At 40.2% G+C, this 27286-nt stretch overlaps 1 protein-coding gene across 5 annotated transcripts; it reads left to right on the top strand.

The window, feature by feature from the left end:
• The first annotated feature begins 424 nt into the window (after positions 1–424).
• Positions 425–26530, top strand: FAM221A (family with sequence similarity 221 member A). 5 transcript variants are annotated; one of them, XM_025379551.1, is made up of 8 exons: positions 425–591; positions 4428–4601; positions 8753–8943; positions 11161–11367; positions 18055–18162; positions 20650–20732; positions 25968–26068; positions 26272–26423. In XM_025379551.1, the coding sequence occupies exons 1-7, from the start codon at positions 527–529 to the stop codon at positions 26034–26036; spliced, it is 897 nt and encodes a 298-aa protein (XP_025235336.1). In that variant the 5' UTR covers positions 425–526; the 3' UTR covers positions 26037–26068; positions 26272–26423. The 5 variants fall into 5 exon arrangements, with proteins under 5 accessions (XP_025235336.1, XP_025235335.1, XP_025235338.1 ...); XM_025379550.1 differs by having other exon boundaries at positions 25968–26530; XM_025379553.1 differs by lacking the exon at positions 4428–4601 and having other exon boundaries at positions 25968–26530.
• Positions 26531–27286: the final 756 nt, after the last annotated feature.

Below are 27286 nucleotides of genomic sequence, written 5' to 3'. Positions count from 1 at the left end.
CATATATAATATATACACACACATCAGAGTTTTTGAAAACACCAATACTAGAAACAGGTCGACAGTTAAGGAGAGGCGGGCCTCAAACTAAAGCAGAACCTTCTCAAAACCACTTATATTTCAAGAGATGGATTAAGCGAAAAGAGCTGTACAAATAAATAAGCTATTTTCTATGCGCCTGTTATAGGCAAGGCACTGCACTCCCTTGTCACTTGTTAATTTACAAGAAGACTTGCCGGTCCAGGGAAAGGGAGAGGGGATCGAGGCAAGGTTTATGAAGGGCGGCGAACTGCACTATGCGTGGCGCGGGGCTGAGCTTGCGGAGCCCGGGGTTCTGGTGCCTGGCGCCAGCTGCCAGGTAGGGGCGCGCGTCCTGCGCAGTTGCCGCGCGCGGCCTCCTTGGGCTTCAGGCCCGGCCAATCAGGAGGCGGGCGGACGGGGCGCAGCGCCTGGAGGGAGCGGGGCGGGGTCGGGCCTCGCGGTCGGCGGGCCAGCAGGGAGGGCGCCTTTGGCTTCCCCACCGGCCATGGAGCGGCTGACGTTGCCTCCCCGCGGCGCGGCGGCAGTGGACGAGTACCTGGAGTATAGGAGGTGAGGCTGTGGCTCCGGGCCGGCCCTTCGCCGCTCCGAGGGGCCACGATCCCTGGGCTGACGGCGAGGGCAGGGGCCCGGCGGGTGTCCGCGGGGGTTCCCTGAATCTTTGCCTGGGTTGTTGGGGGAGGCCTAGATTAATTCCAGTTTCGTCTTTGCCTAATTAAATATTGTAGGGCCACGCAGTTCTATGCAATGATGAGTCTTCCGATGCCATTTAAGAGGTCCCTCTGCTCCCTTCCAAGAAGGATGGCTAACTCTAGTTGATACAGAGGTCCAACTGTTTTTTAAATGGCCATTGAAAACATTCACATCGAGTACTAGAGGCTATAGAAGTTAGCATGCATCAAATTAACCCAGTAATAGGGTCAACCGTGAACTTCTGAACGCACTCCCCACCCCGAGGTGCTGGTTTTAGGAGAAAGGCACCGACTGGTGTTTTGGTGTTCTGGAGAAACCCCTTCCGAAACTGGAAACGTAGGCGCTCCTTTGGCCTGAGAACCCGGCTAATTGTCCTGGGTCCTGACCGAGGCTGGTGCACCTGCAGCGACGCGCTCTTTTTCCGCTTCCTGGGGGTTTTGATCGTCCGGAATCTGGGCGGATGGGAAGTCCTGGAGAGGGCCGCCAGAGGACGCGGAGTTGGGGCGGGAGGATGTGTGTGTACAAGCAGAGGGGAGACGCTCCAGGCTCGGCCAGGGAGGCCGGAGCGAGCGGCAGGGCCTCCTCTGCGGCATCGTGGGCGACCCAGATGACCCAGAGGTGTGCGCGCAGACGGCCCCCCAGCTGACTGCTCTCCCGCGCTCCGACTGCCCCGTTGGTGTAGTTTTCGGTAACCCTTAGAACTGCCTGGAGATTCTGAGCCAGAAGAATAAGGGCTAGGAGCTTGATGGGGTCAGTTCCCACGCCCGCTTCAGGGTCAGAACAACCACCATCCAGTCCTCGCGCAGAGCAGAGCCGGCTCCTTGAGCCTCCAGTTCTCCAGAGCTATTGCCTGGGAGCAAGTTGCTGGAGCTGGTGTTGACTGATAACTTGGATATTTAGATATGTGAATTGTGGGCCTCCAGTTAATTCTTGCCTACCTCCGAACATGTTAGGGCAGACCTGGTGGGAAATTATGTATTTATTTATTTTATTGAGACAGGGTCTGACTCTTGCCCAGGCTGGAGTGCAGTGGCGCGATCTCGGCTCACCGCAATCTCCACCTCCTGGGTTCAAGTGATTCTCCTGCCTCACCCTCCCGAGTAGCTGGGACTACAGGCGCCCAGCTGATTTTTGTATTTTCTGTAGAGACGGGATTTCACCATGTTGCCCAGGCTGGTCTTGAACTCCTGGGTTCCGCCCGCCTTGGCCTCCTAAAGTGTTGGGATTACAGGCCTGAGCCACCGTGCCCAGCTGGGAAATTATTTTTGCAATCATAAATAACTTGAAACACTTCCCTCTGAAAGAGATTATTAGGTCCTTTACTGACGTCAGGATCTTAGAAAAGTGGGGAAAACAGGACTTGAGTGCCTAGATGTGAAAAGGTGGGCTGGGAAGGTGGGGTGGGAAGATGAGTCAAAATATGAGTTTAGAAGGAAACAAACTTTCCTTCCTAAGAGTTTTCCTGGATTTGGTCTTGTCTAGGTGCTTTGGTGGGAGTCAGTTGGGAGGGGAAGCATGCAGCCTTGTTACTCACACTGTGGGAGTAACATATATACACATATATATTTATACATTTATATACAGGTATATAAATATATATATATATATATTTTTTAGATAGAGTCTTGCTCTGCTGCCCAGTCTGGAGTGCAGTGGCGCTATCTCAGCTCACTGTAACCTCTGCCTCCATGGTTCAAGCAATTCTCAGTGCCTCAGTTTCCAGAGTAGTTGGGATTATAGGCGCCCACCACCACGCCCCGCTAATTTTTTCATTATTGGTAGAGACGGGGTTTTGCTATATTGGCCAGGCTGGTCTCGAACTCCTGACCTAAAGTGATCCGCCTGCTTCAGCCTCCCAAAGTGCTGGGATTACAGGTGTGAACCACTGTGCTGTGAGTTTTAATCTGCATTTGAACAAGATCCCCTGGGGATTCTGTAAGTACAATAAAATTTGAGTTGCACTGGTTTAGTACTTAAATACCAACGACATCTTACTTTTAAAAGATCTTTTAAAGATCCGTATTTATCTTAAGATCTTAATACCTGTTGGTATTCTTAATAGGTACAAGAAAGTGAAATGGCCCAAAATTTAACTCAGAAATAAATGCCCTTTGTTTCTTTGCTATTATGTATCTAGATTGTCTGTGTAAAGAAGATAGTTTTGATTATTTCATAGCTTATACATTGGTTTTTCTTTTCTTTTCTTTTTTTTTTTAATGGCAAGCACATAGAGCAATGGTTTTTATTTTCTACCTCAGCTAAAGGCTTCAAAGTATGGAAAAAAGCATGTATTGCATAAAAAAGCATGTAGCATTCTACAAATATCACTTTTTGTGACTTTTCAAGGGGAGTATTTTCAGGGAGAAATGTCTTCAGTTTTGGAAAAACTTCTTTTAGGTGTGCTTTCTTTTCCTCCAGGGAGGCCAACTCTTAATTTCGTTTCATAGAAATAGTGGGGGCTTAATATTTTCCCATAAAATTTTGGGTTCTTACTTCTGAAATTAAACAATGATAAACCTGATTACCTAATACACAAATGTAGTTTGAGCTTTTGCTGAACCAAGTGTGTATTTAGGTTCCACATGTTTAAACCCCTGGCCAGGGTTTGGAGACAGGTATGGAAATTAGTCATATTGGCTTCTGCTTTGATATTTTTTGTACTTTTTTGGGATACATTTTCAAAGGAGGAAAATGTTAGAATTTTTAGCAGTTAAGGCTCTACCTTTAATGAGAAGAATGAGAATCTTTGCTTCAGTATCAAAGGAAAAACTGAGATGAATATGTGGTAATCCTCTGTTGATAAACCTGGATCAGTAAAGTTGTGTTATGAATTCATTGTTTTTCCTATTAATAACCCTCTTGTATAGGAAGTTAAGGGAGAAAAGATTTCTTTTCTCACCCATCACTAGGTTCATGGCTGAGGCACCTATGTTTCTGGATCAAACCGAGGGTTGGGCTGCTTGTTCTCATGGCCCAATAATGCGATTCAGACGAACTGGAAAACAAGGGAGATTATTTCTGTAACTGGTTATAGGGAGAAGGCCTGGAAGATCTTGGCAGACTAACTCAAAATTACAAAGTTTTCCAGAGCTTATATACCTTTTAAGCTATATGTTTATGTGTAAGTGTGCATTTATCTAAAGACATAAATGATTAACTTCTAATCTATAACTAAGATCTGAGTCCTGAAGACCTTCCTCTGGAGCCTCAGTAATTTACTTAATCTAAATGGGTCCAGGTGCTGGGGTGATTACTCTTGTCTTGTCTCATGCTAAATCATGGAGGTTTGGGGAGTTCCTTCAGACCCCCAATAAACTTGTTTGTGGAGGTCTGGGGAGTTTCTTCAGACCCCCAGTAAAACTTGTTTAGTCCTAAATGGGTCCTTTAAGAATTCCTTCGTTATCTTGTCATGCTGCAAGGCCCAGGAAAGGCCTGGGCAAAACTCTTTGTGGGCTGTTGTTACTTTCCAGCCTTTGTATAAGGACACTGGTTCTATCAGCTTTTAGTATTTAACTTCACCACTCAGTCAGTGCAGTAACAGGTGTTACGGAGACCTGGCCTGCCACATCTGTCAGAAAAGACAGATTTATAAAATAAAAGCTTACAAATTTATTTAATATTTGCAGTGGCCTGGTCATAGCTCACCCGGAAAATAAATACTCAAAGTTTAAGAGAAATATATATTTTTATTGTAGAATTGTTGGTGAGGATGATGGAGGGAAACTTTTTACTCCTGAAGAATATGAAGAATACAAAAGAAAAGTTTTACCTCTGCGCTTACAAAACAGATTATTTGTGAGCTGGCGGTCACCAACAGGGATGGATTGTAAACTTGTGGGCCCAGAGACACTGTGCTTTTGTACACATAGGTAAGATACTTTATTGCAAAGTTTTTTGATAATTAGAAAATAAAAAGCTAAGCATATCTTACTTCTACAAATTGTGATGATTGAGAAACATTTAACAATTGTCCTTTATGTAGTAGAGTAGAAATCATCAACTGGGGATGGCGGCTCACATCTGTTATCCCAGAACTTTGGGAGGCCGAGGCAGAAGGACTGCTTGAGCCCAGGAGTTCTAGTCTGCAGTGAGCTGTGATTGTGCAACTGCATTCCAGCCTGGGTGACAGAGAGTGAAACTTTGTCTCTTAAAAATCAAAAATTGGCTGGGCGCAGTGGCTCATACCTATAATTCCAGCACTTTGGGAGGCCGAGGTGAGCGGATCACGAGGTCAGCAGTTCAACACCAGACTGGGCGACAAGTATGAGGCTCTGTCTCAAAACAAAACAAAACAAAACAAAACAAAAAAAACAAACCCCACAAAAATTATCTAAAGGTTTTTAAAGCTATAATTAAAATTTTTCCATCATATCCTATTAGCGCACATCATGGAGTCTTACCACCTTAAGCAGTTCTCTTGCCATTGGTAAAAATGTTTGGTGGCCCTGTGGCTTTGCCAGGGGTCTTTCAGTTTGACTGGGGAGCAGAGTCTACCTACATCTCACATCACTGGAGAAGGTGGAGAATGGGTCATCAAGCATTGCTTGAATTGGCCCACACTGATCATGCCGTCCATCTATAAGTATAAACATTTCTCCTCAAATTTACTAATGGCCTTTTATACCTTAAGGATCTGCTATGTTGATACCTTTCTTTAAACAAACAAGCACACTGCTTTGCATTACAAATGGTCATGTTCCAAGAAAAGTGCCTAAAGGAAAGGAAGGAAGTGAGGCTCCAGTTTTTGACTTGAGTTGTCTGTGTCTGAACTTTGCGTTTTGCTGTGTGTGTGCTCTACTTTAAATTTTGCTATTGTCTTACAGTTGTAAAGTTCAGAATACCTAAGCTGCTTCACAGAAAAGTCTCTGAACCTATTCCATGTTTTCAGGCAGCAACTTTAACTTTCAGTTCCAAGAGGAACCACCCTATTCTGATAGCAATTTCTGGGGCTCTTTCACAGAGACTCTTTGTATAGTTGCTATTTACAGAGTTGCAGTTTGCCAGAGTTTGTTAGGCAGTTGCTAGGATGAGTAATGTTGTATATAGATTGACTATAAATTTATTTAGCAACCCCAGCTAAAAACACTGAGGAGGAATGGAGGATAAGAGATGTGTTGATATCTTTCAGAATTAAAGAGGGGTTTGGTAAGTTTGTGATAGTTTTATAATTTATTCTTACACAAATTTAGTGCCACTTTCTAATCTCTGTATAACTTATACAGCATGGACTTGAACGTCAGAATTGATCCAACTCAACTTTTTTTTTTTTTGAGACAGGATTTTACTCTGTCACTCAGGTTGGAGTACAGTGGCATGATCTTGGCTCATTGCAGCCTCGACCTCCTGGGCTCTAGCGATCCTTTGACCTCAGCCTCCCAAGTAGCTGTGGCCAGAGGCACTGTGTTTTTGTACAGTTCTTATACTGTTTTTCTTGGCGTGTGCCACCACATCCAGCTAATTTTTGTATTTTTTTGTAGAGAAGAGGTTTGGCTTTGTTGCCCAGACTTCTGGGCTCAAGTGATCTGTCTACCTTGGGCTTTCCAAAGTACTCAGATTACACGTGTGCGCCACCATGCTCAGCTGACCCAACTCAACTTTGATGGAGAAGTTATTGTATTTAGTACTGATCCACTCAGTGAGATTTCTTCCAAACTTTTCCCCCAACCATAAAAGTGATATATGATTATTAAGGAAAATAGGGGATATATAGAAACATAGAATATATTCTATATACAATATATAGAAGCAGCTCACTACCCAAAGCCAGCTGCTAGTTTTTTTTTTTTTTTTTAAAAAATTTTTTTGACTTTTTTTTTTTCCTTTTTTTTTTTTTTTTTTTTTTTTGAGACAGAGTTTCACTCTTCTTGCCCAGGCTGGAGTGCAATGGCATGATCTTGGCTCACTACAACCTCTACCTCATGGGTTCAAGCGATTCTCCTGCCTCAGCCCCCCGAGTAGCTGGGACTACAGGCATGCACCACCATTCCCAGCTAATTTTGTATTTTTAGCAGAGATGGGGTTTCTCCATGTTGGTTAGGCTGCTCTCGAACTCCTAGCCTCAGGTGATCCTGAGGCTGCCTCCCCTGCCTTGGCCTCCCAAAGTGCTGGGATTACAGGCATGAGCCACTGTGCTCGGCCTGACTTTTTCTTTACATGGTTCATTTAACTGTTGTTAATTATGTGTTTGCGTAAAATACTGAGCCACTTTTTAATGACAGAAATCATAGAAATATGTTTCCACGTTGTTATGTGCTGGTCAAAAACAAGATTTTAAATACCTGCCAGCTAGTCCAGCTAGTCCAGTGGTGTTTATCTGTGTTCTTCGGAGCTGTGAGAGAGCCTTGGGGGTGTGCCAGGTGGAAGGGCAGGTTAGGAGAAGGGGAAACTCTATTCTGTTCTTCCTCTTGCTCTAACCAATTCTGCATTTGTTTTATGTATTCTCGTTCTATAAAAGATGTTATTTGACAAAGAGGTTTCACCGCTAAAAGGTTTGAAAACCTGTTGTCTAGTAATTTACTTACTAGTTCTTTTATGTTGTGTGGGTGTGTGTATCATGTAGCTGATGTAAGTACTATTGCTAATATTATTGGTATGCATAAAGCTTTTTCTATAAATGGAATTATTTTCTTAGGGTATATTTTCCAAAAATGAAATTTCTGGTTCAAAGAATGGACCTCTTAACGTTTCTTGAAACATTATTAAATAGCATTTGTTCTTTTGTAACACTCTTTTTTTCTTTTTTGAGACAGAACCTCACTCTGTTGCCCAGGCTGGAGTACAGTGACGCAATCTCAGCTTACTGCAACCTCTGCCTCCCGGGTTCAAGGGATTCTCCTGCCTCAGGCTCTTGAGTAGCTGGGACTACAGGCATGCACCACCATGCCTGGCTAATTTTTGTATTTTTAGTAGAGACGGGGTTTCATCGTGTTGCCCAGGTTGGTCTCGAACTCCTGAGCTCAAGTGATCCACCTGCCTTGGCCTCCCAAAGTGCTGGGATTACAGGCATGTGCCACTGGCACCTGGCCCTTTCGTAACAGTCTTGATAACATTGTGTATTACATATAGTTTTAAAAAACTTTGACTCTTTTTGCTAAGTTAAAATGGTATCTCATTTTAATTTGGATTTTTCTTTGATTAATATTGAGAATAATAAATTTAGTATTATTTTACTGAATATCACCTATGAGAAGAAAGTGAGTGGTCTTATTTAAGAAAATCACAGTAGTATAAGAAGGAGCTTTGGCTTTCAAAAATATTGATAATTTATTTTGAAGTCAAAAGTTATATTAAAATAAATTACATAAATACGCATTTATTGAATGTATTTCTATTTTAAGTAGCAAACATATGGAAATAAATTTAAGTAATGCATTTTGATAAAAATAACATTCTTTTCTTTTTTTTTTGAGACAGAGTTTTGCTCTTGTTGCCCAGGCTGGAGTGCAATGGCGCGATCTCGGCTCACCGCAACCTCTGCCTCCTGGGTTCAAGCAATTCTCCTGCCTCAGCCTCCTGAGTAGCTGGGGTTACAGGCATGTGCCATAATGGCCAGCTAGTTTTGTATTTTTAGTAGAGACGGGGTTTCTCTATGTTGGTCAGGCTGGTCTCGAACTCCTGACCTCAGGTGATCCACCCGACTCGGCCCCCCAAAGTGCTGGGATTACAGGCCTGAGCCACTGCACCCGACCTGAACTTTTTCATACTCTTAGGTTGTGCTTCTATATTAAGGAATCTGTAGAGGTAAGTGTTTTGAGGAAATTATATAATTATTCTTTGTATTGCTGTGAAACAGCTTCTTAAATAACTAAAAATAGAAATCTAAAAGAGTGAAGATTTCCTCTGACCAAAGCAACATGCTGATACAAGTACTATATGTAGGAGAGTTTATTTTCACCTTACTATGAAGAATAATAAAACATTAATAATCTTAAAAATCGTATCTGCCTTTAATATAATAGAAATTGTAATTTTTGATAATACCTGTATTGTGTTCAGATTTCTCTCTCTCTCATTTTTTTAGGTATAAACAACATAAAACTGACTTGGAAACTATTCCTCAGCAGCGCCCCATTGATTTGCCCTGCCGAGTGACTGGCTGCCAGTGCAGGGCTTACCTTTATGTCCCCTTGAATGGCAGCCAGCCCATTCGCTGCAGGTGCAAACACTTTGCTGATCAGCACAGTGCTGCGCCTGGCTTTATGTGCAATATATGTGAGTTATATAATTATAAACACATAAACTCAGAATGTTTATATGTCTTCCTTGAATATTTAACGTGCCTTTGTACTGGTTGTAGAGTTAATATTCAATTGTATTAGTTGTGGCGTTAACATTCAGTTATAGCGTTAATATGAAACAACTAAGGAAAATTCAATGGATAGATACTCTAAGATTTCATTTTTGTGGAAGAATTCAGAGTTAATGGTATGCTTGATAATCATAAACCCTCATTTCATGTAGTTCAGATAATTTAAGTAATAGTAATGGATTTTAAAGAATTACCAGATGTAGGGGCCGGGCGCGGTGGCTCAAGCCTGTAATCCCAGCACTTTGGGAGGCCGAGACGGGCGGATCACGAGTTCAGGAGATCGAGACCATCCTGGCTAATCCGTTGAAACCCCGTCTCTATACAAAAAACTAGCCGGACGAGGTGGCGGGCACCTGTAGTCGCAGCTACTCGGGAGGCTGAGGCAGGAGAATGGCGTAAACCCGGGAGGCGGAGCTTGCAGTGAGCTGAGATCCGGCCACTGCACTCCAGCCTGGGCGACACAGCGAGACTCCGTCTCAAAAAAAAAAAAAAAAAAGATTTACCAGATGTGCTCTGATTCAAATTTTCGAATACAGGAGTTGAATCAACTAAATTCTATTCATAGATTTTAAAAAAGCATTTTATAAGTCAAAAAATTTTTATGGCTTGCTGATAGATTAACATAGCATGATCATTTTAATACTTCGTTTGCAGTAGCACCCTTACCTTAATACCTGTACCCAAATTCCAACCTCTACGCCTTTTGCCCTTACACTGGATCATCCATTGAACTAGGTAGAGTGGTAGTCCATTAGTTTCCTTCAGGAGATAGTCAATCCAGTTGTTTTTATAGTAGTTTGAGTTGAAATCTTATGATGAAGTATGTAATAAAATATTTTTAATGGCAGTGGCAGGAATAAATGTTTCATTGGCTGAATATGGAAGTAGTTGGAGAAAACTGATTTATTTATATGCCTTGGTTCATATATATATATAAAAAATAATTATTGTTATTTTTTAACAGAGTTTTGCTCTTGTCACCCAGGCTGGAGTGCGGTGATGTGATTTTGGCTCACTGCAACCTCTGCCTCCAGGGTTCAAGTGATTCTCCTGCCTCAGCCTCCCAAGTAGCTGAGATTATAGGCACTCGCCACCACACCTGGCTAATTTTTGTGTTTTTAGTAGAGACAGGGTTTTACCATGTTGGCCAGGCTGTTCTCAAACCCCTGACCTCAAGTGATCTCCCTACCTTGGCCTTCCAAAGTGCTGGGATTCCAGGCATGAGCCACTGTGTCTGGCTGTTCCCATATATGTTTGTCAGAGGTGTGAGTGGGTAAAGATTTTGTTAATGGTATATTCTGGCCTCCATTACAATATGGCTTGATTTTTTCATACAACAACTTTGTTAAGACGTAATTCACATGTCATACAATTAACCTATTTAAAATGTGCAGCTTCATGATTTTTTATAATCAGCATGAATGTTGTGTAACCACCAGCACAATACACTTCAGAACATTTTTCTCACCCCAAAAAGAAACTCCATATTCACTAGGAGTCATTCCTTACTTTGCTCTCTCCCCAGCCCTAGGCAACCCATACTCTACTTTCTGTTTCTGGACTTGCCTATTCTGGACATTTTATATAAATAGAATCATAGAATATGTGGTCTTTTGTGACTGACTTCTTTCATTTAGCATGATGTTTTCATGATTCATCCATGTAGCCTATATCAATACTTCTTTCCTTTTTATTGCTGAACAAGATTCCACTACACCCTTTCTGTGTCTACAGATTGGCCTTCCAATTTGGCTTTTATGGGGAGTTGATCTGTAGGAAGATTTCTACATTATCTTTCACCTGGTCCTGGCCACTGGGCTGTCCCTGCCATGCCGCTTATAATTCCGTTTTTGAGGAGAGGGCCTGCATTACCTGGCTCTTCAATTTCTTTTAGTCCTTGTGTTTTGCAGTTTTTTTTTTTTTTTTTTTCCTGTGTTGTATCCGGTTACTGCTTTAGCATGTTTTAGAAGAACAGTGGCTAGGAAGGAGTTCAGTGGCTGGAGGTAAGAGTTACAGGGGCCAGAGGATCTAGATTCAGCTGGCTTTTGCCAGGCTAAGTGTCTTTAGGGCAGACAACATAGGACGTTTAAGAATTTAACTCCCTTTACATCTTGATTCAGGTTCCAAGTGTTCAGGATTCCATAGCTGCTTCACTTGTGCTTGTGGTCAGCCTGCATATGCCCATGACACAGTAGTGGAAACTAAGCAAGAAAGATTGGCTCAGGGAAAACCAGTGGGACAGGATGTTCCTTATGCAGCCATGGGAGGATTAACTGGTTTCAGCTCACTGGCGGAAGGCTACATGCGGTTAGATGACAGTGGGATTGGTAAGTGATGCTATGTGAAATGTGAGCCCATCGTATTGTTTTTATGTATGCTAGCAATAGTGAAGGCTTATATTTGTTAAGCACTTCATAGTATTTTTCTTTCAGAAAACATTCTCTCATTTGATTTTTATTTTTTAAAAGAGGTTTTTAAAATTTTTATTTTATTTTTTATTTTTTCAGACCTATTTAGTATCCAAGAAAGAGGTTTTATTGCTACCATATAATGTATTGTCATTATAGAATTTAGAAAGCACGTGGCAGAGATCATTCTCATCCCAATACTTGTACTCAAATTTGAATCCACATCTCCATTGTTTGAAATAGCTGAATAATATTTATTTTATTTGATATGATATAGTTTATCTGTTACTCTACTGTAGGTAACTTATGCTATTGTATCCATTTCATTTTGGAAACAGTAGGCTTATGTTCATGTGTGTATATGAACATACATGTATATACATGTAATCACTTCTGTAGTAAAATATGTATGTATGTGTGTGCACACACATATATCTTCTTGCATACATATATGTTGTAAATAATGTAGGGAAAGTTTAATAGGATCTATTCTAAACTGTTAAAGGTAGATGGATCCTTCTGAGAGCTGAGTGGGACTGGGGAGCAGAATGTGTTCCCTGTCTACTCGAAACACTTGTGTGTAAGTTTTTTTTTTTTCTGTTTTACAACAAGCATGTATTTTTTCATTTAAAAATTACATAAATACAAGTGTATATTTTCTTTTCTTTTTTTGTTTTTTTTGAGACAGAGTTTCACTCTCGTGGCCCAGGCTGGAGTGCAATGGTGTGATCTCGGCTCACTGCAACCTCAGCCTCACAGGTTCAAGCGATTCTCCTGCCTCAGCCTCCCGAGTAGCCGGGATTACAGGCATGTGCCACCACACCTGGCTAATTTTGTATTTTTAGTAGAGATGGAGTTTCTCCATGTTGGTCAGGCTGGTCTCAAACTCCCGACCTCAGGTGATCAGCCTGCCTCAGCCTCCCAAAGTGCTGGGATTACAGGTATGAGCCACCATGCCAGGCCCATACAAGTGTATATTTTCTTGTAAAATATTCAAACAATAGAAATTAAGTGGAAAAATAAGAGAAATTAATTGCAAAGCACCCTTGAATACTTCTCTTTGTCTGATTCTTTCCCCGAGGGTCATTTGCTATCATCAATTAATTTTTCTTTAACATACAATTTTACTATTTACTTTTTAATTTTTAAAAATTATTTGTATTTATTGTTTAAGAGATAGGGTCTTGCTATGGTGTCCAGGCTAGGTTTGAACTCCTGGGCTCAAGCGATCCTCCAGTCTCAGCCTTCCTAGTAGCTGGGATTACAGGCATGCATCACCATGCCTGGCTTTACTTGTTTTTTAGCTTAGAAAAATGTAAAGGCCTGTTGTGTCAGGACACACAAGTCTACTTCATTCTTTTAAACTGCTGTATGGTATTCCACACTATAGATATAGCAGTTTATCTAATCATTTCCTTGTTCATGACATTTAGATTTCCATCTTTTTTTGCCATTACAAGCAATCTTGCCAAGAAAATCCTTGAATTTGTCTGCCTGTATCCTTACATGAATTTGACTCTAAGGTAGATACAGAGAAGTAAAACTACTGGAGCATGTTAACCTGCAAAATTCTAATACATTCTGCCAAAATGTCCTCCAGAAATGCTCTGCTTGTGTTTACTTCCTCTACTGATGCTTTAGCTTGCCTATTTTCCTCACATTTAGGCTAATCATTGATATTATTAAACTTGATTTTTTTGCCAGTCTGATGTGTAAAATTGTCATTGTTGTTTCAATTTGATTTCCCTGGTTATTTGTGAGACAGGGATCTTTTCATATTTATTGGCCATTTCACTTTCTGTGAATGGCCTATTCATATCCCTTGCTCATTTTTTTTTTGTTTTTATCTTTTATCATTGACTTATAGGAAGTCTTTTTATTATTCTGTATTTTTTTTTGTTATTTATTTTGCAGACATTTTCTCTCAACCTGTCATTTGTCTTTTAACTTAATTTTTTTTTTCTTTACAGTTTAAAAATTTTGGAGACAGGCCTTTCCTATTTCAGTTTTATAAATATATTCTCCTGCATTTTATTTTAGTATTTTTTTATGTTTAGCTTTTTCATATATCTGTAATTTATTTTTTGTGAAAGTGTGAGGTAGATGTGTCTAACTTCAGTTTTTGTCTAAATTGATGGCCAGTTATTCAAGCACCATTCTTTCCCAAATCATCTGACACTCTACCGTATTCTTTATTTTTATTTTACTTTAAGTTCTGGGATACGTGTGCAGAACGTACAGGTTTGTTACATAGGTATACATGTGCCATGGTGATATGCTGCAGCTATCAACCTGTCGTCTAGGTTTTAAGCCCTGCATGCATTAGCTATTTGTACTAATGCCCTCCCTCCACCCGCCTCCCACCCTCCGACAGGCCCCTGTATGTGATGTTCCCCTCTCTGTGTCCATGTATTCTCATTGTTCACCTCCCACTTGTGAGTGAGAGCATGCGGTGTTTAGTTTTCTGTTCCTGCATTAGTTTGCTGAGAATGATGGCTTCCAGCTTCATCCATGTCTCTGCAAAGTACATGAACTCATTCTTTTTTATGGCTGCATAGTATTCCATGGAAACTCTACCATATTCTGTCATATTCTCCATTTTGTACCATTGGCCTATTTGTCTATCCTGTGCCAATATTTTATACATATATATATATATTTATTTTTTTGCGATAGCTTCCTGGTATGTCATGATATTTGATGTGGTAAATTCCTCGTCTTTGTGATTGTTTTCAAGATTGTCTTGATATTTTTGTGCATTTTCTCTTCTAGGTAATTTTATAACTAGCTTCTTAAATTTCATAAGTAAATTCTTTTGCAGTTTTATGGGTGCGTAATTGTGTTAGGTTCAAGCAACAGCTAAAGAAAACCCAACTACCAGTGTCAAAAAATGATGATGATGATGATGTTTGATGACTGCAACTCTGTACTACCAGCAGTTGTTTGAGCCACATCACATATATTATTTCACTTAATCCTCACAACAACTCTGTGAGTTAGATTATTATTCCTAGTTTACAGATGAGGATACGCAGCACAGAGAAGTAAAATAACATGCTCAGTGTTATTCAACTAAGAAGTAGCAGGGTTGGGTTCAACCCGAAGATTTCTGTGGGCTCCCTAGTCTGCCACATTGTTGGCTATTTGTGTACAGCTACTATGTTGTTTTCGTTACTGCAGCTTTATAATAAATAAATTAGTTAATATTTATGACTTCATTTTATTGCTTCAGAATTTTCCTGACCTATTCTTACGTTTTAATTCTTTCAGAACTTTGGCATCATTTTGTTAAGGTATAAACACTCTATTATTTTAATTGAGATCACATTGAATATGTAGATGAATGTAGAAATAATTTTTTTTTTTTTAAGATGGGGTTTTGCTTTGTTTCCCAGGCTGGACTGCAGTAATATGATTATAGTTCACTGCAGCCTTGAACTCCTGGGCTCAAGCAGTCCTCCCACCCAACCTCCTGAGTAGCTGCAACTATGGGCACATGCCACTATGCCTGGCTAATATTTTACGTTTTATATTTTTTTTAGAGACAGAGTCTTACTATGTTGCTCAGGTTGGTCTCAAACTCCTAAGGTCAAGTAATCTTCCCACCTCAGACTCCTGAGTAGCTGGGACTACAGGTGTAAGCCACCATGTAGAACTGATATTTTTAAATATTATCTTTTCATTTATTTGTCTGTGCAGCTAAGTGGAATTCTCAAGTTGTTATCCCAGAAGGCTTGCACAACCTTATTAAGTTTATTTCTAGGTATTTAATTTTTTTTTGAGATGGTGTCTCATTCTGTCTCCCAGGCTGGAGTGCAGTGGGATGATCTTGGCTCACTGCAATCTCTGCCTCCTGGGTTCAAGTGATTCTCCTGCCTCAGCCTCCTGAGTAGCTGGGATTACAGGCGCGTGCCACCATGCCCGGCTAATTTTTGTATTTTTAGTGGTGGCGTGGTTTTACCATGTTGGCCAGGCTGGTCCCGAACTCCTGACCTCAGGTGATCTGCCTGCCTCGGCCTCCCAAAGTGCTGGGATTACAGGTGTAAGCCACCATTCCTGGCCAATTTTTTTCATTAGTATCATACATGAGATATTTTTTCTTCCATTATATCTTCTTACTGATTATTGTTTGTTTATAAAAAAGCAAAAGTATTTCATTGCTTTTGTTACCATTCTTATTACTTAATCTTAGAGTTTTTACTCAATTTTTAGTTTATTTTTAAAAAATAATGTTTTTGCCTCTTCCTTCCCAATATTTATGACTCTTATTCTTGACCAGTCAAAATGGCTAGTACTTCCAGAACAATGCTAAATAATGGTGGTAGCTGGCATCTTTGCCTTTTAGAGACTTCTAGTATTTTAACACTAAGTATCTTCAAAGGTATAGTCATGTGCCACTAAACAATGGGGATACATTCTGGAAAATGCATTGTTAGTTGATGTTTGTTATGTGAACATCATAGAGTGTACTTACATAAACCTAGATGGTAGAGTGTACTACACACCTAGCTACGTGGTATAGTCTTTTGTTCCTAGCCAACAAACTTGTTCATCATGCTACTGTACTGAATGCTGTAGACAGTTGTAACACAATGGTATTTGTATATTTAAATTTTTCTAAATATAGAAAAGGTACAGTAAAAATATGGCATAAAAAAATAAAATGGGCCATGTGCAGTGGCTCATGCCTGTAATCCCAGCATTTTGGGAGGCTGAGGCAGGCAGATCGCTTGAGCCCAGGAGTTTGAGACCAGCCTGGGCAACATGGCGAAACCATGTCTCTACAAAAATACAAAAAATTAGCCGCGCATGGTATTGTGTGTGTGCCTGTAATCCCAGCTACTTGGTGAGGGCTGAGGTGAGAGGATCACGTGAGCCTGGGATGTAGCGGTTGCAATGAGCTGTGATGGCACCATTACCCTCCAGCCTGGGTGACAGAGCGAGACCCTGCCTCAAAATAAATCAATAAAATGTTACACTATTATAGGGCAGCCCTATTATAATCTTATGGGGCCATCATTGTATATGCAGCCCATTGGTGACTAAAATGTCTTATGTGACACATGATTTTATAGAGAAAGGAAACCTCTTCCTTTTGGTCCATGAAAGAAGGTGGGGTGAAGAAAGGTGAGAGTTAAGGAGAGGAAATATAAAATGTTTTTGTTCTGATTTCAGGTGTAAAGGAACCTAGGGGCAGAGGGACTCCAGCTCTATTAGCCATGTAGATACCTAGACCGAGGAAACCTCTTGCTGGAATTTGGTTCCTTTTTGATGTGGAAGGAGTCCATAATTTCCAGCTCTCTGGGGGTGTGAGAAGGCAGCTGACCTGTGAGTCAGTGGGCCAGCCATGCCATCTATCACAGCAGGGGGCAGAGCTGGAGGTGGGTCCCCTAATCTGGGGGACTCAATAGAGGAAGTGACAGGTATTGAGGGAGTCTATACTTACAGTGGGAGCAAGCATAAGGCTACCAGGCCCTATCAAGCTGAGAGACCAACTTATTAAATTCAAGTTGAGCATTTGAGATCAGTAGCACTTGCAACCGCCAGAGGGCAGCACAAGGACCTGTGTGGGCCAGAGCCTTCTCTCATATTCCCACATGCCCCATGGGAGCCACTGGGGATGGAGGGGGCGGCGCGGGGAGAGACGGAGCAATCATCCCACACTGTTTATAAGATGGGGCTAACTTCTAACCCAGTTAGGACCAAAAGTTCACTTTTTCCTTCACCTGTGGTATAGAGATAGCAGTGTGGGGGGAAGGTGGTGGTTTGTGAAGAAGGCAGAGCAGCTACACATTTTCTCCGAAGCTTCCTTCCTTTTGGTCCAGAAGTCAATGTATTTAGCAATTAGTCTTTCTAGTTTATGGTTTGGAGTTGTGGATATTTCCTCATTTCACTGAAGAAGGCACTTTCTTCTTTATTTTTCATACTTTGTTTTCAGATGGCTTCCTAGTAAGGAATAAAGTAAAAATACACTTATTCTACCCTTTTCAGCCAGAGGTTCCTTATTATGAATGTCTTGCTTTTGATAGTGTGTTATAACTATTATATATTAAGGTTTTGAACTTCTATGCTAACATAGGTACATAATATTCTTTTCTTCTGTGAAAATTTCTCAGAAATGTGCAGAATACTTTTACCCGTTTGCTTTTACTTTATATGTCAGACAAAAATCTAAATAAAAAGACAGTCTCACTGTGTTGCCCAGGCCGGATCCAGTGAAGTGATGTGATCATAGCTCACTGCAGCCTCAAATTCCTGGGCTCAAGTGATCTTCCTGCTTTACCCTTCCAGGGAGGTAGGACTACAGGCACACGCCACCATGTCCAACTAATTTTTATATATATATTTTTGGTAGAGATGGGGTCTCCCTATATTGCCAAGACTGGTCTTGAACTCCTGGCCTCAAGCAGTCCTCTTGCTTTGGCTTTCCAAAGTGTTAGGATTACAGGCATGAGCCATTACACCCAGTCTAATTTTTTTTTTTCTTTTTATAGAAGGAATTTCTAATGATTCTGCTGAGGTTCCAATTTATTTATATTAGAAGTAATAACTTGTTTGTATCCCTGTAAATATTTAATTTTTATTCTCCATGTGTTGTTTTCTCAGGTGCACCTTCAGTTGAATTTTTAGAATCTCCCATTACGGCAGTAGACAACCCATTCCTAAAAGCGTTTCAAGCATCATCTAGTTCTTCTCCAGAGACATTAACAGATGGTAATGAAATGAAGTTTAGAACTGTTTTTGGATGTAGTAAATTAGAATATGGAGCTTTGATTTGTTTTCCAGGCATCTCTCTTTTTTTCATTATTACAATAATTTAATTTCAAGTTAAGCTATCATTTTACTTTCTTTTGTGTAAGCCACACACTGAGAAAAAGCAAGCAACTTCATTTTGTGTTGGGAAAAATAGCTAACTCCGAGAATTTAAAGGATTCTGGTAATACTATAATTTGAAGTTTTAAACCTTGTTCTGGTACATGCTCTGGTGTCTGAATAAGAGGGCCCTCTGGTGGACTAATTGCCTTTGGGTTTTCCCAAAGAGGCGTAATCCAGTGATAACCATAGGCTAGCAGGGTTTTATCATGTATAAATTAAGAGCAGTTACAATTCATTTTTAAGCACCAGTATTCTATATTTCCCTTACTGAAAACAAGAAGAATAAATTTGTATGACTTATTAGGTATTTAAAATTTAGTATTTTAGAATATTTTAAAATGAGAATTTTCTTTGATTTATCTGTATTTTCATACACCTAGACATTCCCCACAAGGGATTTTAAGGCTGCTTGCAAAAGCAACATACAACTTAGTACATAGTGATAAAATGTATATAGAAGTAAGAAGCCAAGAAAAGGACACAACTGTGGCAGCTTTCAAGGTTGATGTAATTGCTTTGTTTAAACTTCAGTTTTGACTGAGTTTAGTGGCAGCCAAGGCACAGAGGACAGTGCAGTTAATTACATGTTTTTCTTTCTTAGACAGGAGGAAGCCTGAGTTCCTCAGTGCTAATGAATGTTACACCAATGCTGGAATTTTTTTTTTTTTTTTTTTTTTTTTAGACAAGTTCTTGCTCTATTGTCCAAGCTGGTGTGCAGTGGTGTGATCATGGCTCACTGTTACCTTGAACTCCAGGGCTCAAGTGATCTTCCTGCCTCAGCCTTCCACATAGCTAGGAGTACAGGTGTGCCCCCACACCTGGGTAATTAAAAAAACTTTTTTTTTTTTTTTTGCAGCAGGGTCTTGCTTTGTTGACTAGTTTGGTCTCAAACTCCTGGCCTCTAGCTATCTTCCTGCCACAGCTTCCCCAAGCACTGGGATTGTAGCTATGTATCACTGCTCCTGGCCTGGCATGCTGGATTTTAAGTCAGTATAATGATCCTCAGTGATTAGTGGCTAAAGTAAAAGTTGCTGCTGTATTTCAGCAAATACAGCAGACATTTGCTTGTTTCCGATAGTCACCTTTTCTTTCTTTCTTTTTTTTTTTTTTTTGAGACAGAGTCTTGCTCTGTTACCCAGGCTGGCGTATAGTGGTGTGATCTTGGCTCACTGCAACCTCCACCTCCCTGGCTCAAGTGATCTCTCACCTCAGCCTCCTGAGTAGCTGGGACTACAGGAATGCACTACCATGTCCAGCTAAATTTTGAATTTTTTTGTAGAGACAGGGTTTTGCCATGTTGCCCAGGCCGGTCTCGAACTCCTGAGCTCAAGCAATCCACCTGCCTCCACCTCCCAAAGTGCTGGGACTACAGGTGTGAATCACTTCACCTGGCCTGATAGTCACCTTTGAAGAGTTGGGATATACCATTTTACTAGATAAATGGTAATATGCCATTATAATGCAACTCAGTGTAGATGAGTCTGGAAGAGGTTTGGCTCAAATGGTCCCACATGATCCAGGGATAGACCCAGAGTTTCCAGAGGAATGGGTAGATAACACTTATTCTAAACATCCATCCTTTCTGACTCTTCTCAGTAAGACTTTTGTGAAAGATAGTCGACAGACTGTAGCTGTACTCTGGTGATTGTCTGGAGTTACATGTTGCTGATTGAGGGTGAATTCATATGCTTTAGAAACTGAAGCGCGAGTGTTCAGGTTGCTATTCTGCTTTGGAAATGAAGGGACCCAGTGAAGACATTCACTTGCAACGAAGGTGAACTTTTCTGTGAAATTAGGCTCTTGGGGCACCTACCAAGAAAACCAGACTTTTTCCTACAGAAGCAATTTTTAAAATTCCTTTCAGCATGTAAATTAGTGCTTGATCCATTTTACAAAGTGAGTACCGTGAAAAATGGATAAAATAGTTGAGTTTTGAAACATTTTGAAGCAGGTACTATCATTACTATGGTTGCCAATACCAAACCTCAATAATTACTTTTGTGCATTATCTCAAAGTGTAACATGGATTTCTAGTTATAAAATGTAAAAAGTAGTTGGACAAAACTAAGTGTACTCTTATACGGAATAGCTATTTAATATGAACTGTGGACTGTTTGGGAATGTTTGCTAGTGAAAAACACTTTTGTCCTGTGATGCCATTCTCTCTAAAAGAGAATTAGGTAGTATGACCAATTATTCATTTAGGCCATTTTTGGTTTGAAAAATAAAACATTATCACCTGGCAGGAGAAAATTTTCTTTCTTTTATTTCAGGGGAATATGTAATGATATAAATACATTACTTAGATTTTTTTTTCCTTGTTAGTAGGTACAAGTAGTCAAGTTTCTTCATTAAGGAGACCTGAAGAGGATGATATGGCTTTCTTTGAGAGACGATACCAGGAAAGGGTAGGTTTTTGAGGAAATCCACTTGCATTAAGCATTTACTTGTAGCAAAAGCTCTAGAACGATTATATATTGAATGTGGAACATCCTTGAAAATAATTTATAAAGTCTTTACTCACAGTTGGTATTAGGCCTTGAGGCTTATTAGAATAATTTACGCAGAAACAGGGCTAGAGAATAACATGATATTTAATACACTGGTTTATTTATGAAGGCCATAAAGATTGGATAAATGTGCAAATAAAATTGTCAGTAATAAACATCAATATCAGCAGATTTGTAAATTATATGTATCTTGAATTTCTTTTTTTATATGTGTACCTTTATTTTTTATTTAAAAATATTTGTCAAATAAAGATTGAGTATATTTTGAATTCTTTTTTTTTTTTGAGACGGAGCCTTTCTCTGTTACCCAGGCTGGAGTGCAGTGGCGCGATCTCGGCTCACTGCAAGCTCCGCCTCCCGGGTTCACGCCATTCTCCTATCGCAGCCTCCGGAGTAGCTGGGACTACAGGTGCCCGCCACCACACCCGGCTAATTTTTTGTATTTTTAGTAGAGATGGAGTTTCACCGTGTTAGCCAGGATGGTCTCGATCTCCTGAACTCGCGATTCACCTGCCTCGGCCTCCCAAAGGAGTGGCATTACAGGCGTGAGCGACCGCGCCTGGCGTCTGTTTTGAATTCTTAATATGTATTACTTATTCTTCTTAGAGGCTTTTAGGTGTATCCAGACTCGTTCAAATTACCCAATACACGCCTGGGCACAGAGGCTCACGCCTGTAATCCCAGCACTTTGGGAGGCCAAGGCAGGCGGATCACCTGAGGTTAGGAGTTTGGGACCAGGCTGTCCAACATGGGGAGACCCCGTCTCTACTAAAAAAAAATACAAAAATTAGCCGGGCATGGTGGTGTACGCCTGTAATTCCAGCTATTTGGGAGGCTGAGGCAGGAGAATCGCTTGAACCTGGGAGGCAGAGATTACAGTGAGCCAAGATTGTGCCACTGCGCTCCAGCCTGGGTGACAGTGAAACTCCATGTAAAAAAAAAAAAAAAAAAAATTACCCAATATTCTTTAAGAAATGGAACATTAAACATAAACATATTTTAACAATTTCCAGGGCTCAACAAGTGAAGTCTTGATGTGTTCACAGCTGTAAGTGAAAGTGACTCAGTTCACCAGGGTGTAAATGCCTTGGAGATAAGCACAGTGTTTTATTCATCTTTATATTTTCCCTAGCACCTAGCACAGTGCTTTGTGCGTAATAGGTTTTTAGTGAATTATGAATTTATGGAAAATTAAAAAAGTTAACACAAATATAATTGATACTTTCATACATGTCAACTTCTTATACTTTTGATATGTTTCATGGCCATGTTCATATTTGAGAGTTTTATTTTGTTTTTTTGTTTTACTAGATGAAAGAATGTTGGCTTAATGAGGTGTGGGGAATAGTATTTCATCCACATGGCTGCAAGTGCTTTCTTTAGGGTTGTTGTTTTGTGGACATCATTATCTCTCCAGCCGGGTAATAAACTCCACAAAAGTAAAGATACTCCCGCCACTTTTTGTTGTATCCTGTACGACTCTTAGACAAGAGCTTGTTGAGTAACTGAAAGGATGGAAAAAGTTGAATATTAAGTAAATTCAGGAAGTAAGTTGGAGACAGAGTAGCTTAAGAATTTTGAAGTCGAAGGGGAGAGGACAGAATTTAAGTCAGAGCTAGAAAATAGAGATTTCTGCAGTGATGGAAACATTCTATATCCATGCTTTAGTCACTCTCCATATGGGGCTCTATAAGGCTAAATTTAAATTTTAAAAATTAAATGTTTATTTCCTCAGTCATACCAATCACATTTCAAGTGCTTAGTAGCCACATGTGGCTAGTGGCTTCCTTATTGGATAGCACAAGGCATTTCCATCACTGCAGAAAGTTCTTTTCAAAAATTGTGGTTTAAGGGTCTGTTTGGGCTGCTGTAACAAAATACCGTAAAGCTGGGTGGGTTATCAACAGTAGAAATTTATTGCTCACAGTTTCAGAGACTGGGAAGTCTAATCAAGGTGCCGGCAGATTTGGTGTCTCGTGGAGGCCTGCTTCCTGGTCCGCAGATAGCATCTTCTTGCCGTGTCTTCATATGGTAAAAGGGGCATGATGGGTCTTGAGGCCTCTTTTATAAGGACACTTATCCCATTCATGAGGGCTCTGCACTCATGATCTAATCACTGCCCACAGGGCCCATCTCCTAATACCGCTACATTGGAGGTTAGGATTTCAACATGAATTTTGTGGGGATAAAAACATTCAGACCATAGCAAGGGGAAAGAGGTGTGGTAGGATGTCAGCGAGGGAGATGAAATGTTTCAGAGTGATGGAAGAAAAGGCAACTTTTGCAGCAGCATCAGGGTATAAAGTTATAATCAAATCACTCTTCATTCTTGGAATACACACACTCACGGCCAAGTTTTAGTTTTTCCTCACAGGCTTATGGGAGACTAGGTTCTAGAATTCCTTCCATCCCTTCTCCAGAAACCTGGAGTTTTGACTGCTTTGAAAACATGCCAATGGTGTTTGCTTGTGAGAAGATAAGGAGAGGAATTCTTATTTGTGAATGTTTTAAAGGATATACCTGGCCTGTCAAGATTGTTTATTATAGGTTGGGTGTATTATGCCTATAATCCCAGCACTTTGGGAGGCCGAGGTGGGCGGCTTATGAGGTCAGGAGTTTGAGACCAGCCTGGCCAACACGGTGAAACCACATCTCTACTAAACACACACACACACACACACACACACACACACACACACACACACACACACACACAGAGTTAGCTGGGCATGGTGGCATGCGCCTGTAATCCCAGCTACTCAGGAGGCTGAGGCAGGAGAATCGCTTGAACCCAGGAGGCAAGGTTGCAGTGAGCCGAGATTGTGCTACTGCACTCCAGCCTGGGCGACAGAGCAGCACTCTGTCTTGGGGGGGAAAAAAAATAACATAACCCTGGAATTTATGGATTTATGAGATGTAGTTTATAACTTTCTAGCCTCTGTGATTTATAGATTTATGAGATACAGCTTATAAACTCTCCACCATGTGTGATTAATGGAGTATAAAAACTAAGAAGCCTATACCTAAATAACTTCCTCTGAGGTGACACGTACCATATGTGCTATTAGTAGTCATCTTTTACTCCAAAACCATTTGGATCATTAGGAAGCTGTGTGTCTGATAGTTCAGAGCCTCTCGCAAGAGCAATGCCATGTGTGTATCTGGTTTTTGCTTGCATTCTTTGCTAATCATTGGCAACATCTGGCAGGGAAGAATCTATGCTGAGTGTAAGTGGGCTTTGATAAGTGAGACCTCTGTGGTAACATAGTTTACCCACTGCTTTTAGATCCTCTTGAGAAGTTGCTTTTCTATATCAGTTCAAGTTATTTTCTTCTGCTGTGGATGATTCTTGGTCTCTTTTCCCCAAGAAAGGAGAATTTTATTAAGGAAACAAATATCAAAGGTCTGCTAGGTGCAAAGCACTGTATTCCTGCCAGGAAATTTAAAAAACAAAAGAAAACAACAAAAACGAAAACAAAAAAACAAAACAAACAAAAGAAAGAGGAGCAGGTATCTTTGCTTTTAAGACTCTAGATGGTTTGCTGAGGCGGTGGCTCACGCCTGTAATTCCAGCACTTCGGTAGGCCGAGGTGGGCTGATCACTTGAGGTCAGGCATTCAAGATGAGCCTGGTGAACATGGTGTAAACCCATCTCAACTAAAAATACGAAAATTAGCTGGGTGTGATGGTGCATGCCTGTAATCCCAGCTACTTGGGAGGCTGAGGCAGGAGAATCACTTGAACCTGGGAGGCAGAGGTTGCAATGAGTTGAGATTGTGCTACTGCACTCCAGCCTGGGCGACAGAGCGAGACTCTGTCTCAAAAAGAAAAAAAAAAAAAGACTAGATGGTTGATGGATGTGTTTGCTACGTACTATTTCAAATGACAAACACTGCTTTGGTTTTTGTTTGTATTTTGGCATCTTTGCTTCTTAAAAATTTATGTTTCTACAAATCTAGCACTTGGTTTTAAATGAGTGAGGAAAAGGGTCTAGCATTTATCGAGTGCTTAAGTGCCTAGATCTTTATATATATTATTTACAGCTTTAGAACAACCCTGAGGAGTAGCTATTACTATGACATTTTTTTTTTTACAAATGTAAAACTGTTAAATAAATTGCCCCAAATGCTTAATAAATGGTAGAAGTAGGATTCACTTTCTCTTCTATTTGACATCAAAACCTATAATTTTTGCCCTAGAATAGGGTATTTTTTGGGGGTCCTTCAGATGACCTGTTGTTTGATACGGTTTGCAAGAATGATATGAGTGTATGGTGTCCGAATGAGGTTCCCAACCCAACTCAAAGAGGCGAGAGAGGGAATAAATGTGGAGGAGACAGAGGTTAGATTAATCTGGTTTTATGATTGGAAGCTTGTATTACTTGCAGTTTGATAAGATTGGATAGACTGGTTTTACCAGGTCTCTCCTGGTTTCTTGATATTATTCCTATCAGTTCAGAAGGTTGGAGGGCCTGCCTTCTACCATGGGCCCTGACTTGCTCTCCCCTTCTCTTGCAGAGGTAAGGCAGTGGGGTTGCCTCTGGAAATTGGTGTGTGTGAATGTGAGTGGTAGTGAGTAGGAGGCAGGTTGGATTTGTGTTCTCTGGGGTCTTTAATCCCCTGGAAAAGGTCTCTATGTGTCTAAAAAGTTAGAAGGCCACTGCTTAGGGTATGTGTGCTGCTTTTTTGCTTTAACTACAATGGAGGAGGAAAAGGCTTTTAGAAAGGTAACTGGGAATATAGAAACCAGAATTATAGGAAACTATCCTTAAACCAGTCCACGTTCCAGAGAGAATCCAGGTGGATTAGGTGCATTATGTAACTCTGTAGGGAATGTGCATAGGCTGGATGTAAGTTTAGTCATTTTAGCACTTGTAATTTTAGTGGCAATTGAAATTAATTTTTTTTCTCTAAAGCAATATTCATGTTACTTTTATTAAAATGCTTCTGTAAAATTAAAATAAAACCATTTAAAAATGTGTAATTATGTCCCTTTAACAGATTTTGGCTTTTGTATTTAGCAGCTTAATAACTGTGGAATGGTTGTGACATGAATCTGAATGAGTTTTCTGCAAGTTTTTATTTTCTTTAGAATGGTTTACAAGTTATATCAATAAATATGTTAAATTTACAGATGAAAATGGAAAAGGCTGCTAAGTGGAAAGGAAAAGCTCCATTGCCATCAGCTACAAAACCTTCATGAAGACTATTGGATAAATTAAAACCATCATCCAAGTATCTTTTTCATGTTTATTTAAATGTAATAATACAGTTTATTTTTCCTGAAATGATTTACTTTTTTTTTTTTTTTTTTTACTGTATAAATGTCTTTTGGGATGTTTCCTTAATTTATTTAAATAACTAAAAATGCCTATTACTTTTGTCAAAACTCATAATTTACTACTTTGTATGTACCTTTCTCTCTCCTGACAAATGAGGTTATTTTATATGAGTCAGTCTGAGAGTACAGTAAATGTTTTTAGTACATAATAATTTAACTGTTTCAGGCTATTTAAACAAAGATATTATCAAGGGTTTCGGACAAATATATAAGAGCCACTTTTTTGTCATTCAAAATAGTAAGTTAAAAACAAGAAAACAAAGCAAACAAAAAATAGTTAAAATCTTTTTTTTATTTCTCAAACTTTGTAATGTTATGCTTTTAAATAAAAAATGTATCTTAAAATTATACAACCATTTTCTAGTGATATTACTGATTTTTTTTTTCAATCATCTTTCTCAGGCCGAAGCTATCTACTGATTTTTAAGTTGTGTTGTCAACTACCCATTGTCTATAACGTACGTACTGGGCACATCTTGTGTGCCACTGCAAATCCTCTTGGCCCCATTTCTTACTCCATTACTGCTGTGGAACACTTTCCAGCAGACTTCTGATAGCAGAAGCCATTTGATGGCACCTTGTCTTGGGCCCATGTCACGGCTCTCTTGCTTCCTTCTGCAGGGATCTTCTGACACTGTGGCTTGGGATGTCCACTGGAACCCCACTGTATCTTACATATGCAGCCCAAAGATGTTGGGGAGCTAGTGACTTTGGGGCCACTCTTGACTAATGGGAGGTGGAAGCCTGATAGATAAGTGCTCTCCCTTCCCTCTGCTGGGAAGACAGTTCTGCAATGCATTTCATAAACTTCCTCAGAAAATCCTATCACGTTGAGCTCCAGTCACCCATAGCAGTGGCCAACTCAATAATAATACATCCCTATGTTATCTTTCTCTTTTTTCCTTTTCCACTCTTCTACCCTTCCCTCTGGTTCCCTCAGATCACTTCCCAAATAAATTACTTGTATAACAACACTTACAGGTATAAGAACATTTGTCTTAGGCTTTGCTTTTGGGCAAGGGATAAACTCAAGCTAAGATGGTAAGTACCAGGAATGGCCTTTGACAGCAAAGACTCAGGATAGTATCCTGTGACCGGATCAGTTACTTAAG

Source organism: Theropithecus gelada, chromosome 3, assembly GCF_003255815.1.
Source record: "Theropithecus gelada isolate Dixy chromosome 3, Tgel_1.0, whole genome shotgun sequence".
NCBI classification, from domain to species: domain Eukaryota; kingdom Metazoa; phylum Chordata; class Mammalia; order Primates; family Cercopithecidae; genus Theropithecus; species Theropithecus gelada.
Note: the sequence above shows the minus strand (reverse complement) of the source record. Positions and strands in the feature narration are given on the sequence as shown.

Bases quoted from the DNA above. Each gene is read 5' to 3' on its own strand.
- FAM221A (XM_025379550.1), top strand. From the start codon at position 527: ATGGAGCGGCTGACGTTGCCTCCCCGCGGCGCGGCGGCAGTGGACGAG. The intron at 592-4,427 runs GTGAGGCTGTGG...TTTTTATTGTAG, and splicing joins GAGTACCTGGAGTATAGGAG to AATTGTTGGTGAGGATGATG. The intron at 4,602-8,752 runs GTAAGATACTTT...TCATTTTTTTAG, and splicing joins CTGTGCTTTTGTACACATAG to GTATAAACAACATAAAACTG.